This window comes from Aquila chrysaetos (assembly GCF_900496995.4).
Source record: "Aquila chrysaetos chrysaetos chromosome W unlocalized genomic scaffold, bAquChr1.4 W_unloc_3, whole genome shotgun sequence".
Lineage (NCBI taxonomy): Eukaryota > Metazoa > Chordata > Aves > Accipitriformes > Accipitridae > Aquila > Aquila chrysaetos.
The window spans coordinates 4,196,202-4,211,076 of NW_024470323.1; the positions used below are offsets into that span (position 1 = coordinate 4,196,202).

General features: G+C 45.0%; 1 protein-coding gene across 1 annotated transcript in view; it reads right to left on the reverse strand.

Annotated features, from left to right (window-relative positions):
* Window positions 1-14,875, reverse strand: part of LOC121232999 (CUGBP Elav-like family member 4) — a gene marked incomplete at its 5' end in the record, with an annotated part of 104,480 nt that overhangs the window by 72,828 nt on the left and 16,777 nt on the right. Inside the window, 2 exons of the mRNA XM_041121546.1 lie at window positions 1,441-1,506; window positions 13,660-13,809. Of these exons, the coding sequence (XP_040977480.1) occupies window positions 1,441-1,506; window positions 13,660-13,809 (216 nt within the window). The remainder of the gene's footprint in view (window positions 1-1,440; window positions 1,507-13,659; window positions 13,810-14,875) is intronic.

The following is a 14,875-nucleotide window of genomic DNA, read 5'->3' on the forward strand; positions in this document are numbered from 1 at the left end:
ATGACAATAACTAAAACACCAGCAAATGAAGCCCTACATGGAGAATTAAATTAAGTTTCCAGATACAGTGCTGACATGAGATAATAGCCATTCCTCAGCGGGAGCCTGTGATTGCTCCAGTTACCACAGGAAATAATGAGTTTGGGGTGGCAGCTTCCTTGCAGCTTTGGCCATGAATACCTCATGAGGGGAGGCTGAACACGGTGGGGTCGTGGTCTGCACCAGGTCACTTTGGCTGGTGTCAGTCCATCAACTGCAAAGGAGCTGCTCAGCATACAGGGTGACACGAGTGGAGGCTGACCCGTTGGGAGCCGTGGAGAAAGCTGCTGGGAAGCCAGGAGTATGTCTGCGTAGCTCCTAAGCAAGCCTCAAACTAACTAGCTGGGCTATGGCCAGTGTAGACATACCCTAAAATCAGGGTATGTGCAAACATACCATACCCTGCCAGACACAGGAGCAGTGGCTCTGCAGGGTCTGGTTGCCCATCTCCCCTCCTTGCTGCAGCACTCAGGATGCCTGTTATAGAAAGTGGCCTCCAAATCAGTGGCCTGATTTTGTACTTGTGCACTCCATTAGGCAGACTGGACCTGGTCCTGCTGATGAAGCTGCACCGAGGTAGAGATCAGTGGGAGCCTTTCCCTGGGAAAGGGAGGAGGTTGCCTCCTGTCCTGGTTTCAGCTGGGATAGAGTTAACTGTCTTCCTAGTAGCTGGTACGGTGCTATGTTTTGAGTTCAGTATGTGAAGAATGTTGATAACACACTGATGTTTTCAGTTGTTGCTAAGTAGTGTATAGTCTAAAGTCAAGGATTTTTCAGCTTCTCATGCCCAGCCAGCGAGAAAGCTGGAGGGGCACAAGAAGTTGGCACAGGACACAGCCAGGGCAGCTGACCCAAAGTGGCCAACAGGGTATTCCATACCATGGGACGTCCCATCTAGTATAGGAACTGGGGGGAGTGGGGGCGGGGAATCGCCGCTCGGGGACTAGCTGGGTGTCGATTGGCGGGTGGTGAGCAATTGCACTGCGCATCATTTGTACATTCCAATCCTTTTATTATTGCTGTTGTCATTTTATTAGTGTTATCATTATCATTATTAGTTTCTTCTTTTCTGTTCTATTAAACCGTTCTTATCTCAACCCATGAGTTTTACTTTTCCTGATTTTCTCCCCCATCCCACTGGGTGGGGGGGGAGTGAGTGAGTGGCTGCGTGGTGCTTAGTTGCTGGCTGGGGTTAAACCATGACACCTCCTTAGGGAGAGAAGACCCTGGGCTTATGTTTGTTTTCACAAGAAGTGCAAATTTAAGCTAAGAGTCTGTGGCCCCCCCAGCTTGCCCCTGTATCAGCAAACACCTCCCTTCCCCCCAGCTCCTCAGGTGTGTTCAGAGATTAAAGGCTTTAGAGAAGAGAAAGGCTTATTGGGAGAAAGTGTTAATACTAACGACCTGCATACTGCTGCACTCCAGCGTAAGCTTGCTGCAAGGGGTCTGCTGCAGTGGGGCTCTGTGCTGTGGAGACACGAGAGAAAAGGAATGAAGAGGTTAAAACATGACAGGCACTCTCCCTTTCTCTTCCCTCATCAATATGTTGTATGAGACAGACCCAGGGGTTGAAGGTCCCAGAAGAGAATCATCTCACTCTACAAACAGGATTGCACAGAGCCCCCATGATGGCCAGGAGGGCTCTGTCCCCCAGCCGTCACCCTGTGAGACTTTGGAGCAGAGGGCAAACAAATCTTTCCCCTCTTTTCCCAAGCTTAAATTATGGAGCCCACCTCTGATCATGCAGATTTTTGGCATTGCAGTAATCAACCCCAAAGAGCCCTCATCTTAAGCCAAGACTGACACTGTGCTAAGCGCTGTGCAAACTCAGCTCTCAATGACAGCTACAGTTGCATGAAACTTTCAGTCAGAGCAGAAAACAACAGGGGCATAGCAGGAGGAAGGAGAAGAGAACAAAGCAGTGGCTCCTGCCATACCCACATCCCTTCTAAGGACTGTGTTGCTGCCAGGCAGCCCTCTGTGAGAGAGGAGATGCTGCTTGGAGGGGAGGGGGACACTACTTGTCTGCTCCAGGGAGGATGCTGTGACTCTCTGCGTAAGGCATGCAGTCCCTTGCTGGCTTCAAAGTGCATTTTCTCTCTTTACAAGTGTGCATTCCTCCCCTAAAACTGTTTATTTGTGTGAACTTTGAAGTCTAGCTCAAATACAACCAAAGATAGTTACGTTTTTTTCTTTTTCCCCTTTGGTTGATAGGGAGAGAAAAAGAGAGAAACATGTTGGATAAGCTCTTTCTTTATCTGCAGCAATAAAAAATTTAAAGAAAGCTTGGCTGAACCTCCAGTCCAAATGTCACCTTGGCTCTAATCTTTCACTTCTTGTTATGAGTTTAATTTGTATTTATTGGTGCTACACATTTCTACATTTACGCAGTACCTCCAGCTTCTTACTTGTAGGATGATCCCTTAGGGAGCTGCCACTTCCCCCCCTCCATTCTACCTTCTTCCTTCCTACAAGCACAGAGGTGTTGCTGGAGGCAAGGGCTTGGAGGCTGCAAGGGCGTGGGCCTCTTGGAAGGAAATCCGGTTCCATTAACCTATCCAAGGAGAGACATTGACTGTATGCCAAAGTGTGGGGTATGTTGGCAAACGTGAGTGTTACGGACCCAAGGAAAATGGACAAAGTGTTTTCTTACAGATACAAATACCAGCTTGAACCTTAACTTCAAAGATCACCATTGATCATGATGGAAGCTTGCAAGGTCTTGCACTTTCCTCCCAAAATACAAGGAGGAATGGTGAGAAGACCAAACTTTGAGGGGACAAACCCAATTAGCTGGCTAAGGCTTGGAGGTTCCTGTTCATTATGGGCATTACTGGATCACAAGGACTTTGAGGATGGGGTTGTCACAGGAATAAATAAGTGGGATTGCAGTCTTAGGTTGGAATTTGTTTGGTTGATTTCCTAGCTGACTTTTGGCAGGTCCCTCAATATGCGTATATGTGAAATGGGAAAGCACTGCCCTACTGTAAGGATTTTCACCCCTTGAAAAATGGGTGTGATGAGAATATGTTAAAACCTGTGGGAGATCAGTGGAAGGCACAGTAGATATGCAAAGCTATATTTTTAAAGAGTAGATGCTCAGGAAACCAGAGGAAATGCTTGGAAAATATAAAAACTGTTTCCACTTATTCCTGCCTTCTTGAAGAAGGAAGCAACTAAACTATTATTTTTAACCTCTGCTCAAAACTGTTTTCCTCTAAAACCAGAATGTTGAGCATATTGCTCCAGAAGAAAACTGAATGGCTGTGAAAGGTTGACTGATATTCCAGTTCCAGTGCCCCTTTCGGAGAATGGATCATAATAACTTGGACCCCCAAAATGACCAAGTCCTGTCAGGTAGAAGATATCTCCTGAGGAAGGTGAGGGGACATATGGTAAAGGGAGAAATCTTTATAAGACAACTATGGTTTTGCAGTCTGCAGTAAAGGAGATGATGCATCATGTCTGCCCCAAAGGCAACTGCCCTTCCTTGGTTGCACTTATCTGTTTATAGAGCTAGAAGAAGAAATTGTCTCCGCTGCTCAGGAGATACACTCACAGCATTTCCTTCCTTCCAGCTGAGGCTGGACTCAGGCATGCTCGTTCTCTCACTGACATGCTGACAATTAGCAATGACTGCCTCTTCGTTGATATGGAAGAAGTCACTGAGCGCTACCTGTCTGACTGTGGTCCTTTCCTTTATTCCTTGCCGTAGCTGGGCACACACGGGAACTGCCCACTCTCCCAGCTATAGCTGAGTCTCTGTCCTGAACAGGACCACCTGGCTCACTGCAGAGCTGCTCTCCTTACCCCATCTGTGGACATCTCGCCTGCCTTTGGAGCCATTACTCTGCCCATTGCAACTAAGCCATTCTGCTTAGGAAATATACACTGAAAATCATGGTTCACCTTTAAGATGAAATATTAAAAGTGGACAAATGCTTTATTTAAAGTGTTTGGGACAACAGACCTTTAAATGCAGCCTTTTTCCCTCCCACACAAAGCTTTTAGTTCATTATTTTCCTGAGTCTTAATGACTTTTCAGCAAGGGTAGGATCTAACCAGGTGTTTCTTTCTCAGGAGGCTGCCTTGTGCCCCAGATCATGCAGGGAGTTTCCTCCTGGCTCACAGTACATGCAAGCCAGTGGAAAGACTCTCGCCTGGTTTCAGTCAGCTTTGCTCGAAGCTGGGAATCACTTACGCATATGTAAAGAAGATGTAAGGTGGCTGGTCTAACACACAGCACCCTAACGCTGAGCCAAACATCCCTGGATGCTCTTGAAAAGGAGTGAGTCGAAAGCATACCTGGGCTGTAGGATTAGACAGCATGGGAAGGCAGCAACCCCTGGCTTGGGGCTCTGTTTTTTTACTTGTAGTCTCATACCCTACCTTGGCTGTTTGGGAAAAACAGTTGTGGTAAGTCACCACCTGCAGGAATTTAACTAGACAGCTCTTAAAAACAAAAGTGATGACCTTTGCTCACTGAAGAACTCATCCTCCTTAGCTCGAAGAGTGTGTTTACTCAGCAAATGAAGATGTGACTTCAGTACAGTGGATGGGTCCATGCTGGCCAACACGGCCTATGAAGATGCAGGGACACAGACTCCAGGGCCAGCTGGGTACCCCAGCATGAAGCCAAGGTAGCTTGGGCAGCCATGAGCATATCTTCATGCTGCTGCTCACTTGGCCAGATGAATTAAACCTAGTGAAGGACATAACTGCCTCCACTCCCAGCTGTAGTGTGGATGAAGCCAATGGCTGGTATCGATCCAGAAATCTCGACACAGATTAGACATTTGAGGAAGTTGTAGCCATGCCGTGTTCAGTAAAGTGACTGCCCTCATACATACTAATGACCCAGGAGAAGTTCAGCAAGGGCTCAGGTGTATGAGGGGGCTCATGATCCAGAGCCAACCTGCCCCAGGGGTTACGTGTGACTGTAGGCTGGAGCACAGCACATGCTACAATTCAAAGTGATGGGGAGACATGAATCATTTCTGTGTCTCAGCACAAGGAGACCATGAGGGAAGGTTGCTTTATTCCTCCATAAGATACACATAGCTTATTAGGGTGTGCACCCCTGTGGCCTTCACACAGATCATGCTCTGCTAAGGTAGGAGGGTTACCCTGTCTCGGCCACCCTTTCTCCCCATCCAGCTGGCTAGTCTTCTCTGTTACTGCAAATATTAGTTGATCATGGGCATGCGGGGCTGGGAACAGACCTCAGCTCCTCTGCATGCTGTCTGTGCCAGGGTATAAGCCTACTGTGGCCCAGAAGGTAAATAGCTAGTAAGAGCTATAGGGATATAGGAGACACTAGATGAGGGACATGGATATCATAAAGCACCTTAAGGGGGCTTTCGGAGCAGAACTAGCATGTCTCTAAGTTGTAATATCATCAAAAGACCTTGGATGTGCTGGTGACTATCTGTGCAAATGTGCCCATAGATAACATTTGAAATAGCTTTTGTTGTGGTCAGACTCATGGAGTTCTTACATCCAACATACAAACATTTAAGAGATTAAATGTGATGTAATGTACAAACTGAGGATCAGCTGGTGAAGTCAAAGAAGCAGAGAGGCTCCTGAGAAGCCAGAGAACAACTATCAATCACGTCAGCCCCGCTGAAGTCCAGGTAGCCTTGCTGCTTTGCAGAAGCTGAGGATCTGGCCTTGGCAGGGCAAACTAAAGGTGTACTGTGAAAACAGATGCTAATAGTAACTTCATTTGGCAGCTCAGGGCAAGAGCCTTATCACTGGATGTTGCCTCTATATTAATTTGATCATTTCCATATCTCCATGGGAAAAATCCTGCTCAGATACAATTGTCTCTTTGTAAGACGGTCCTGGCCAAGATGCCACAAGGTGACCATGGCAGATAACCTTCCATAAACCTGGAGACATAAAAAAAGCCAATGACCTACTATATGCATAAATATAAATTTAATGAAGGCAGCACTTATTCATCAGGCAGAAGTCAAGAAATTACTCCCAAGTCCTTCAAAGAAAGTAGATCCGTTAATGTCACTTTCCAAATCCTCTGCCTGATGCCAAAAACCAAGGATGATTTCCCAAGTCAGCATGAAATACCAGTGCTTTAAAATTAACACCAGGAAGCTTTCTTACTACTGATATATCTCTAGATTGCAATCCAACTTTTTAAAGGGGCATTCAGCCAGTGTTAGGCCCGACATTTAGCTTTTGTCAGAGAATGAAAGGATGGAGGTAGCAGATTGAAGCACGTTGTTAAAAATAAATAAAATCGGTTTAAGTGATGTTCTATAAAGAATCCCTCCTGAGATGCCATTAACCCAGCTACAGTGTCTGGCCAAGACAAGTTGTTATATGGGTGCCCCAGGTGAAAATGGTTGTAGGGGACAGGGGGCTGGAGTCTGCTGTGATGGTCAGGGGTGTAAATCAGGAGGAGCTGCACTGAAGACAGTGGGGGTGGTGAGGAAAAAGGATGATGGTTACTACCTGAGCCATCAAAAGGGGGCTCTCCATCCCCCTCAGGGGGGTATGGGACAGTGTCCCTGTCCCAGCTCAGGGTAAGAGAAAGCCAAGGAAATCTGCTCTCTGAAATCAGAGTGACCCAGTGCTTCTGAGAGACAAAAGCAGGGTCTGGCACATTTTGGGCCCCTAAGACACCCTGGGATTTCAATTTGGTGGAAGGAGTCAGCAAACCTAACACCTATATGATATCCTCTTCATCCCCTGCTTCTGATTGCCCATGCATTGCCTGACAGACATGCTTTATTCCATCTATTTCACTTTATTTTGCAGCACTGCTCCCTGCACGGCTCTACAAAAACATGTTATCACTCATATCCACAGGTTTGTGTTCTGCCCCATCTATTCATTCCTCTCACTGTCCTGGAGGTATTTTACACCTCTCCCAGGAGCTGCAGCTTGGCCACTATCACCTCTTGGAGGGTGTATAGAGAGGAGGGCGATCAAAGAGAAGCAGCGCTGTTCAGTCAGTGGGGGGAAATAAAATAATAATAATAAAAAAATCTATGTGAAGACCAGGTTTAAAATAAATAAATAAATAACTGAGTGGGAGGGCTCTATTCACCTTTTCCTTAAATCCAATTTAAATCACTCTCTACAGTCCTAATCTATATGCATAATTATATCATTTCATACAATAAGCTTGTGAGAGGTCTTAGCAAATTTATGTAGATTAAAATTAATGGGTGCCATAGTACAGATTCCATATTATTAAGATTGATTAGGACAGCTGATGCTGTGATTAAAGAAGCCAGTGTTTACTGTTGTAATTAATTAGGTATTCAGACACAACAATAACTGCAATAACAGAAAGAAAGTGCTGATCCAGCAGAAAGCAGAGCCCCATCCTGTGTTTTATAGTCTCATTTCACCATTTAGGGTCTGGACACCCCTCAGCCAAAGACATGTTGTCCCACTGTCTCTTCCCCTACACGTCAAAGGAGCCAAGAAATCCAGTGCATTTGTGCCCTCTGCTCCATCCTTTTAGTTGGAAAAGCCCCTTTGGTAGCATCCCCAGGTATTGTACATGCTTGTTTGGGACAACATATGGGCCTACTATAAAATTCATATAGTTCATCCCTGGAAATCAGGATTATCTTTATTATTTTCGTAATACTCACACCTCCAAGCCCCATCCCTGATTAGGCCCCTGCTGAGATGAGTGCTGTGAAAAACGATAGGAGTCGTGTCTGGCAATGAAGAGCTTCCAGTGGACAAGGCAAGAAAGACACAGAAGACTCAGAAATGCAGACAGGTGGAGGTGGCTGGCCAAGGTGACAAACTAATTCAACAGCAGAGTCGGGACCAGACATCCCTCCCTTTGCCTAAGGTCATAAACATGTAAGTCAGGGTCAGGTTTTAAAAGCTATTAAGGCACTCTAAATCCATATTTTTTGGGAGCTTAGTTTAAGTCATCTTTAAAAATAAAGCTCGAGGTCTTAACTCACTTAGATGCCTCTGAAAACATCAGCACAGAGCCTTATTTGTATTTACACCTTCTTCCAGATCAGAGGAGAAAATACTTTGGCTCTGGAAAGGCTCCCACAACTGCCTTAAACAACCTCATTCATTATGGCTGCAGCATGATTGTTGGAAGTACATGGCATCATTAATGTAGCTTAGACTACAATTGAAGATGGCAACTTGTTATTATATTTTTAATGAGTGCATTCCTTCACTTATTTATTTTACCAGTAAAGCATGGTTTATGGCACATGGCAGATTGTTACAAATGGGTCAAATAAATGCTTCCTAGTCATAATGATGTTTCAGGTGGTCACTGTTGCAGTTTTGGAACTGCTGATACAAAATATGAACGGGAAAGCTCTCACCCGGAGATTTAGGGTGGACAAACAGAACGCAGCCAAAGATTTCCCGTAGTAAGTAACGTAGCCTTGGGGCCGCTGAGCCAGGTACATTTCTAGGGCACGATGTATGTCTTGACTGAAAGCCGTGGGGCTTGGTTTTCATCCTGGACCTTCTACAGGTGCAGGCAGGTGACTCTTTTTCTGTTCTCCTGATTGACCTCCTCTCTAAACTCTTCTTGTCTGACATCTTTCAGGACTGAAATGTCAGGGTGGGCACTGGGGTGGGGGAAGTCAGTCCCTTTCTCTTCCTGCACAAGTGAAGCCCTGATCTTGCCAATGCCACTGGATGGTGTCTGTCGTGATCAGGACTGATCCTGGACTGACTGGTCCAGAGGAGCAGCCTGCCCATCAGCAGCCCTGCTAGCTAATTGACAAGCTAATAGATAAGGCTGTCATATTAGCGTGCCGGCAACTCCTCCCCTACAAAATTAGCTTGGGTAATGGTAATAATTACAGATGGAGTTTGAATCCTCTTTCTGCTGGCAATGGGTGAAACTGGTTACTGCCTGATAGCTCTTTGTTGAGCCAAAGAAAATGAATTGGTGGTCTCAGTTCAGTTCATAAGACATGAGTTTCTACAGCACAGGAATTCACCTGTGGGGGACACCTTTACTGCCAATCTCAGCAGTGGCTTGGAAACATGTGGGCATAAAGGCTTGGTTGTCCATTCGTACAGACAGCTAATCCTCACTGGAGAGGGCTGGGCCCCAAATAGGGTATGAAGGGGATCTTGCTGTCTTGCTAGCCCAGACTTACCCACAGTGTAACCAAAGGGGAGTGGGGGGACCTCTTCTGTGTCTGCAGAGAGGAGAGAGAGAGCTAGTCCTGGCAGTGGTGGGCAGTCAGAAACAGAACCACTGTGTGCCTGAGAACAGTAAATGAGACGACATGTTTTTAATGTATTATGAGCAACCAAGGGAACTTTGCTTTTGTTTTCCTCAGCAACCTAAGCCCAGACCAAATGCACTGAAGAACGCAGCATCCTGGAAAGCATTCCCCATCTGAGGTTCCACAAAGCTGCCATACCACTGGATCTATCCCTGGCTCTGGTCAAGCTGGACATCCCTTGGCCCAGGAGGAATAAGTTTGTTTGGGAGCTGTTGGACGCTATGGGGTGTATTTCTGCTTCTTCCTGGGCACATCACTGGGCAGAAGACCACACAGCCATCCTCAGTCTTTTCTGGGGGCTCTGCTCTGTGCTTCCTTCCAGTTCCTTCATTTCATTGACCTTTGACAGACAATCCCCTCTCTTTCTTGTTTGCTGCCCTTTGCTCTCCCCATTTTCTCATGTCTCCCTCCTCTTCTCTTCCCAAGAAGGCTTTATTTGTGGAGCAAGCATTTTGTCCAGTCCTTCACAATGCAATCCAGTAGGGCAGGACCTGTTACCAGAGTAACAGATGTGCTGATGGTGTGAGAGACAGCAGAAACCAGTGCAGATGGTCTCTGCTGTTATTGTACATCGCACACTGTTACAAGAGAGGCACTGGGCTCTGGGTGGCTAAGAAGCTTTGGCAGAAGAGCACAATCCCTGTTACTATGGCTAATGTGGAAATGGCAAATGCTTTTGCGCTGCTGCAAAGTGACTCACAAGATCATGGCATAACAGATTATGCTCCTTGTCCCCACTATAGGTTGTGACACATTGCCATGTTCAATAGCTCTGCAGGCTGAAAGACTGAAGGGCAGGCATTAATACACAAAAAGGTCAGATCTCCAGAGGGGCTTAGACTAGTGGAAGGGGAAATATTTACTCCCTTGTTATTCTGTCCATGCCAAAAAGTGCACTGTGAGGCATTATGTGCTGGCTGAGTTTGGAGACGGTAAAAGCATGGCTTGCAAAGAGTATGCCTGCAAGGAATGGTTTTTAGTGCTACTGCATGGATCCATAGCCTGGCCAGAGCCATACAAAAAGCTAATTCCTGCAGGGACTGGGGCTGTGATCAGAGACCTAGTGAGTAGGGTTGTTCAACCTACTCTTGCCTTTGGCCCAAAGCCATGCGATGGTTCAGTAGTCTGACTCAAATCATACTGTGTGTGTCCCTGCTTCAGACAAAGGGAATCTTAAAGAAAGAGCACAGGGGAAGACAGAAAAAAAAAGAGTGAAACTACAGAGTAAATACAATTACATGGTATGGACCCGTTTTTATAGTGCAAAGACTGTGGAGTTCTGGAGTATTTTAGATGCACCATCAAAAATATTATAGCTAGACACAAAGGTGGACATGTAGACAAACTGCACAATTAATGGGATTTATTTGTGTCTGAATGATGTGGATGTCATGCCTCTACAGATTTTGATTGTCCCATTTTGCTATTTTCAGACAACAAAGATCATTCTGCTACAGGATCTAATGGTGTGAACCCACATTTGAGTTTTTTGTGGAGTATGAAAGAGTATCTGAGAGCAAAATTCAGGCTTTAAACAATATATGGCAAGTCATAATCATAGCAAGACTATGGTTATGTACCTAATACTGCAGCACTCTTAGCCACTTTCAGAATGAGAGATATACCATAAAAGAAAGTTGTTTGGAAGATACTGACTTTGGATGGGGACTGGCATGTTCTTTTCTTCTCTATAATGTTAGTGCAATTGCATGCTTAGCTTTAATGTTTTATTTCTACCCTTGCATTTAGAAGCACAGACATGCCGAAACACAGGGCAGTGCCAGTAACAAATGCTACACAGGAAAGTGTGAAAAATCCCATAATGAACAATGATGGAATAAGCTGCCTAGTGATGAAAATTTCTTTCTAACCCCAAGCAATTAGTGGCTGGCTTATATCATAAAGCATGAAGGTTTGTGTCCTTTCTACACTTTTATCCAGTCAGATATGGCTGTGGATGTTCTCATTACCCATATAAATGTCTAATCCTTTTTTTTTTTATACTGCTAAGCTCCAGGCCTTAGTAAAGCCTGCGGCAAGGAGTAAAGTTTTGGAGAGTGCATAAATGCTCCTGAGAAAGAAGAAAACAAGACAGAGCAAACACGTGATGTGTCCTACACCCAAATGGCTACAAAGGGCCTTGCTTTGAGGGTTTCATCGGTAGTGGGGACAGGGAGAAGTAAAATGAGAGGTGAGGGTTTGGCCTGCCACCGTTCCCTTTGCACCTCTGCTACAAGTTAAGATGTCACTATGTTATGGGGAATTTGAGCACCAAGACAGATTAATATGTTGCTGAAGACACACTGAGATGTATCCAAACTTTACACAAAGCAGACTATTTGAATGTCAGCTTTACCAGCAGAAAGGAGCCTCTCTGCCTGCAGCAAAGTAGAGCAAGGATGACTGTCGCCTTTCAGTGTGTTAGGCTGTTGGTGTTTGTGAAGTGACTTACTGTGAATTGCTGGCTGAGCAAGTCTCTCCAAAATTCAGGGAAAACCAGAATAAGGCCATTGACTTTTATATAATCATGGATGAAATACCTAACTGAAAGCTTTCTTCAATTATGGGGATAGTTGGAGATAGTAACAAAAGCTCAAGTCATTAAGATTCATCTAGAAAGATCATCTTTTCTCTGGTATCTGCAGTAATGGATCATGGAAAATTAGCTAAAAGGAGCTAGATAAACTAGAAAAAAAGATAGACATAGAAATGGATGAAAAAATGGAGAGATGATAGACTGGCAAACAGGTAGATACTTAGATAGGTGGATAGTTGAAAAGATGGCTGTATTTATATAACCTTAAAGACAGGGTGCTTTCTTGGTGCTGTGGTTGAGCACACTGAGCACACTAAGGGCTCCCTGCAATTTTTTGATGCCTCCGTAAGCCTCCAAGAGCTCCCTATCCCTCTAAGCTGCTAGAAGCACATATATACATGCCTAACTTTTAGCACAGTAAGCCCCTTGATTTCAATCCCGCTTAAAGTTGAACTCATGGCTAAATGTTTACAAAGTGTGTGTGTGGAGGATGATAATTATTTTTCAGCACTCTTGGTATTTCTGGGCTTTCCTTTGCTGCATTCACAGAGTGGCTTTTTTCAGTGACATTGTCTGAACTGTGACTAGGTAAGAGTTTTGTATTTCTACATTATGTGGTATTTTGCCTTGTAGCTCATGAAGTCCCCTGTGATGTTGAACCTTCTGAGTTTTCAGGACTGGCTGAGATCGAAATAATTTTTTTTCTTAGGGGTTTTGTGGGCTTTTTGGCTGGAGCATCTGACTCAGTCTTTGATTTCCTAACAGACTAGATCAATCTATGAGTGCCCCAGGGTAAAATACTCCTTTGCCAGCTGGTGGCTAGGATCAATTAGTAACATTTACTTAAATTTTTATTGTTATGATTGCTATTATTGGTATGTATACAACAATAGTAAGGAATGTCTTCCTAGCAGAAGTACAGCTTGGTGGAGAGGGCTATTTCAAATCTTGAGGATGCTGAAAAAATGCAGGTGCACATTGAGGACTTGTGTAGTCCTGAGTTCTTGGTGATTACAGCCTCAGAGTGTCCATGTATTTGTAAGTGCAGGTACAGAGGCAGGTATGTATCCCTTAAGTTCCCTCATTCATCCCTGGCTGCCAGGGCTTGTAAAATCACCCCTTCAGTGCTGGCATCTTTTGAACTAGTCACAGTCTGAATCCCAGCAGCAGTTCTCTGGTGGTGTTCCACAAAATGGTGAAGCTGAGCCCATTCTGTGGCTATATTAAAGGAGCTTCATTCTCCAGGTCTGCTTTTCGGAGACCAACACTCGCTGTCTGCACACATGGTGTGAGGAATGGATCAGTTTGTGTCGGCAGCCATGTGGACTCTCTGGCCTCGATCTCCCAGAGCCATTCGGCTGCAATGGAATCCCAGTAGGAGATACCAACAGTGGGTGCTAGGAGATGCAAACGGGCTTAGCACAGCTCCTTCAAGCCTAGCCAGGAGCAAGACCCTTGGGAGTACTGCTAGGAGATCTGCCAGCATGAACTGGTCAGGCCTCAGATCAAATTTTAACTAGAGCAAAACACGCTGGGTGTCCTGATTGTATTCACCAGACAAGTCATCCAACAGATGAGCACTCAATTCTTCAGCATAAAAATTTTTCACCTCCAATACACCGTTGATGTCTATCATCCAGATTTAAGTGTGTAATCGCTGTAGCGGGTAAGACCTAACTATACCAATGCTAGAGGGAGCCCTGACGGTATAGGGTATAAACCTTCAGAGGTGGCTCATGGTGGACAAAGCCTGTGGATGCGGACAATCTCCCTGAGACTGAAGGAGCAGTTTGTGGGCACAGCATTGGTCTGGCTTACCTGGGTAAGGGTGGATGCCATTAGCAAACACGGCTTCTGCGGCGGGCTGCCCATTAGCCTGCGGCGGGAGGCCAGTGAAACCATTCACCCCAATTGGAGATGGGATGCTAGGCACAGCTGGTGCAGTTATGCCAGGAGGCGTGCTTCCACCTGCAAGTGGGGAGGACACAAAATCAGAGCTGGTGAGTACTGGAAGCAATAACTACACGGAGAAAACCGCTGACACATGGCTGTGACCACCACACAGAAACCTTCTGATAATCCAGAAGTGAAAAATCTCCTAAGCTGTTGTGCAAAGAAAGGGAGAGCTTGCTATTGCTTCTCTGTTTGGAAAGGACTTAAGAAAGGCTTGCAAAACTTTCTTCAACAGAATGAAGCTTTTGCTTGATGATGGTCTCTATGGCTAATATCAAGCAATAGAAAACTATAGAAATACCACCCTTCCTCCTCAACTTTCTCCTTGGAGTATTACCTGTTTAAATTGCTAAATAAGCAGATGTTTCTTTCCTAGATATCACTTAGCACCAGAAGCAACTTCTCAGTCCCACCTTTCTACAGCAATTCCTCTCAGTTTCTCTTTGGAGATGTCAGCTTTGTGAGTGTACCGATTTCCAGGACTCCTCTGTCTGCACTCTCGCATGAATACACTTTTCATGTACAAACTCATTCTGAACTTTCTCAGCACCAGGGATCCTTAAAAGGTTTGGCAAGTTGATTTGTAGCCTAAAAGCAGCCAGTGATACTTTTTTTAGTGTCACTGTTTGGCTCAAACTTGACTTCATAGAGTTTTAGCAGAGATCTCCCACTCAACAGGGGCAAAATTTGGGCTAGAATTGTTTCTTTCATGGAATCATACTTCAGAAGAACAATTTAGTCTTTATATTTTGGGTGGTACCCTGTGACCCACTGTTAGAGAATTCTTAAATTTCTGAGGGGAGAATTAAATCCCTCTGCTACCTCATTGACTGCTCCTCTGTATGTTTATAAATGACTGGGCGGTCTGTGCTTCTTGCAACATATTCAGTATGTTTTGAGGGACCAAAAATGAGCTTTCAATGAGTATGAAATCGTATTTTTCTCTTTCTAGCTGTGAGTGGGAAGTTAATCTATGTTATCTTAAGTGATATCTTTCTGTGTCAGGGTATACTACTGATGGAAAGCACCATTTTTGCAGTAACCTCTTTCTTAAAACAATTGCAGAAATTTTCTTCACCAT